This window comes from Notothenia rossii (genome assembly GCF_949606895.1).
Source record: "Notothenia rossii genome assembly, chromosome: 6".
Classification (NCBI taxonomy): Eukaryota; Metazoa; Chordata; class Actinopteri; order Perciformes; family Nototheniidae; genus Notothenia; species Notothenia rossii.
This window is the reverse complement of record NC_136909.1, coordinates 36,466,788-36,469,829: the sequence shown is the minus strand read 5'-3', so window position 1 is coordinate 36,469,829 and position 3,042 is coordinate 36,466,788. Positions and strand designations below refer to the sequence as shown.

Sequence of the window (3,042 nt, the reverse complement as noted above, 5' to 3'; positions counted from 1 at the left end):
TCATATAAACCTGGAGGTGGAACTGGCAGTGTATCAGTAGGAGCGACTGTAAGGGTGAGTGCTGTTCAGTCTCTTTTCACCTTCGGTCAACCAGACTTAGAATAATCACTTAGCAACTGATCAAGAGTAATGCATTTGTATTGATTTCATGGAACTCATTTCTGATAGCATAAAGACTTGCTTTGTCAAACTACCATATGCTTTATAATTTAAATAAATACAATGAATTTGACTTAAATACATGCACTGCTAAACATTTCCTAATTGACCCACTGGGAATTATTAAGTTCTTGATTTTAATTAAATTGAACTGAAATAATTGATCAAATGATAAAATATAATATCAATAATGATTAAATATGTGATATCATTTCAGAGGGAAAAGATGTGTCTCCTACTAAAGCTTCTGTTATTTTCTATTTTTTAATCAATGTTATATCATACTTTCACTCCACAATTATTTTGTTTTGGTTATATCTACTGTAAATTCAGGAATAATAATAATCACACAAATTCTTCTTTAGCTTGTTAGTTACTGTGCAGGTTTTCTTGGCAAATACATTTAAGAGGCACTGCATTATTATAATATGTGTATTATTACCAGGGTATTAATATTTAACTTATATATTTGACGGTTATCTTCAATACCACAACCCTAATTCTTAAAATATTCTAAACATTATTTCTGATATACAAAAGTCATATCTGTTGTGAAATGTGAAGTTGGCATGCTCCTAGGTCTTGCTAAAAAAATAAATGTTAGGTTTATTGGTAAATTTGGTGCATTTTAGAGCTTTATTTAACATGGATGTCTAGTAATGTACCTTGCACAGATAACATGTTACATGTTGAAAGACCTATATCATCAAAGGAAAATATTGATAATGTCCCAAAAGATTTGAACCCAAAGGAAAAAAACGTATCAACTAAAATGTTCCTTGCATAATAAGCATATATTAGATGTTGATGTTGTGGATGTTTAAAGGCTTTTGATGGAGAATATTTTGTGCTTCTTCTTCAGATGACGCTGTCAGTGTTTTTGCTGCTGGCCCTGCTGGGTCTGTCCTCAGCCAGTCTGCAGGACATTGTGAAGATGAGCTCACTGCACAGAAAAGGTATTGTTCTGACCTAGAAATATATAGTTTGCGTGACACCTGTGGTATATAAACATGCAGGCTAAAGCAATTCTGAAGCAGATGTTTTGTAGAAAATCTGCGGGGTCCCTGGTGTGAGGTCCTTTGACTCTTGCTTTGCCAAATGTTCGTTCCATTTGTTTTTTCCTTAAAACAGAAACAGGTTAAATATGTAAACGTTCTGTCTGTCTCTTTTTTACAGTTTCTTTCCTGAACCCAGCGCTGGAGGGTCAGGTGCCTGAACCAACTCGTAACAAAGTGTTGGGCCCTCTGGCTCCTGCCGACCTAGAGCAACAGCAGGATCTACCTTCCTCTTTAATTTTCGGTAATAACGTTAACCTGGAGTGGCTGACCTGGAGCGGTTCTGTGCCCAATGGCGCAGTTGCAATCTACAATGGCTACACCGAACGCACCGACTACGTCTGCAAGTACAAATGTGAGGCTGGCTTCTACAACCCCATTCTGGGCCCCTACTGCCGCTACCCCTACGGAGATAGTGAGTACTACGCCCCCGAGTTTGAGATCCTGACCAACAAAGACAACTTTGAGTTCCTGGAGTGGAAGGAAGGTTCCTATGGTTCAGTGCCCCAAAATTCAGTTAGAACATGCCCAGGTGTTGGCATCTACGTTGGGAAGAACAAGTATGGTCTTGGGAAGGTTTGTTCCTCAGTTCGAAGCCTTCTTCCTGCCTTGGGAAGGTGATGAGTACTGGTACAAGAGTTATCAGGTCCTGGCCATCAACAGGGATGCCTACACCCAGCACATTTCTGACGTCAAGTACGGCTTTGATGAGGTCGCAATCTTCCAGTATCCTCCTGAAACCATGCGCATCTCCGGGGTCACCAACAACGAGTGCCAGACGGTGGAGAAGACAGTCACAATTTCAAAGACCACAGAGCTGGAGACAACCTGAACATCGGCCGATCCACCATGCTCGGTATCACTGGCAGCATCACAGCTAAGATCCCCTTCATCGGCTCCGGTGGCATTGAGCTGGGCGGGGAAAAGACCCTGCAGTTCTCCAGAGGAACCACCGTGGTGGAGTCCATGAGCCATTCAGTGTCTGTGGCGCTCACCGTCCCCCCTAACCACTCCTGCAGAGTCCGTATGGAGGGACGCAAGATCAAAGCGGACATTCCCTACACAGCCCGTCTCAGCCGAACCTACCGTAACGGAGAGAGCCAGTGGACGTCCATCTCTGGCACATATGACGGAGTCCAGATTGGAGAAGTCAGAGCTGTAGTGGACCGCTGCGAACCTGTTGCTGATGCCAAGCCATGCCCCTGAAAGACTGACAGACATCTGATGTTTGTGATTTTGGATGCAAATTATTTGTCTGAATAAGCAAAAATGCCACACATGTATAATTGGAAAATGTCCTTTGTGTCATGTTGCTCTAAAATAAGATTCTACATGTCGAAAATGCTAAATAAAATAATATGGAACTTTAACTTTTTCTTCATTTCCATTTCTCTACACAATTAAACTGATGAGATATTATTGTTCATTTAAAATTTGCAGCATACACAAACACAAGAGCTATAGGTACAGTTCCTTAATTATGTACTTCTGGTAATTTACTTTGTAAGGCTTTTATTTATTTTCATAACCAAAGTTATGAGAAATTGAACTTTAAAACGACTTTATTAATTGTTTGGTGTTACTTTAATTGATGAATGGAACTGTGATATCTATTGAAAGTGTAAATATGTGGCATAATACTTTTTGTAGTACACTACTAAATAATTATTCTACACCCATTAAATTTATTAACTCATTTTGCCTGTTCTGAGATATCTCAATAATTAATAATACATCCGACTTTTCTGCTTTTCATAATTTCAAAGATGCTTTACACTCTTAAAAATGCTGGGTTATTTCTATAAACACATTGCTGGGTTGATTTGGC

The 3,042-nt window shown here is 39.5% G+C and overlaps 1 protein-coding gene across 1 annotated transcript; it reads left to right on the top strand.

Annotated features, from left to right (window-relative positions):
• LOC307044706 (natterin-3-like) lies at positions 1 to 2,584 on the top strand. The gene is given in 5 exon segments (XM_079690009.1): positions 1 to 54; positions 1,022 to 1,115; positions 1,336 to 1,793; positions 1,795 to 2,041; positions 2,044 to 2,584. Coding segments are annotated over 4 exon segments (1,176 nt in total). The 5' UTR covers positions 1 to 54; the 3' UTR covers positions 2,421 to 2,584.
• The last annotated feature ends 458 nt before the right edge of the window (positions 2,585 to 3,042 follow it).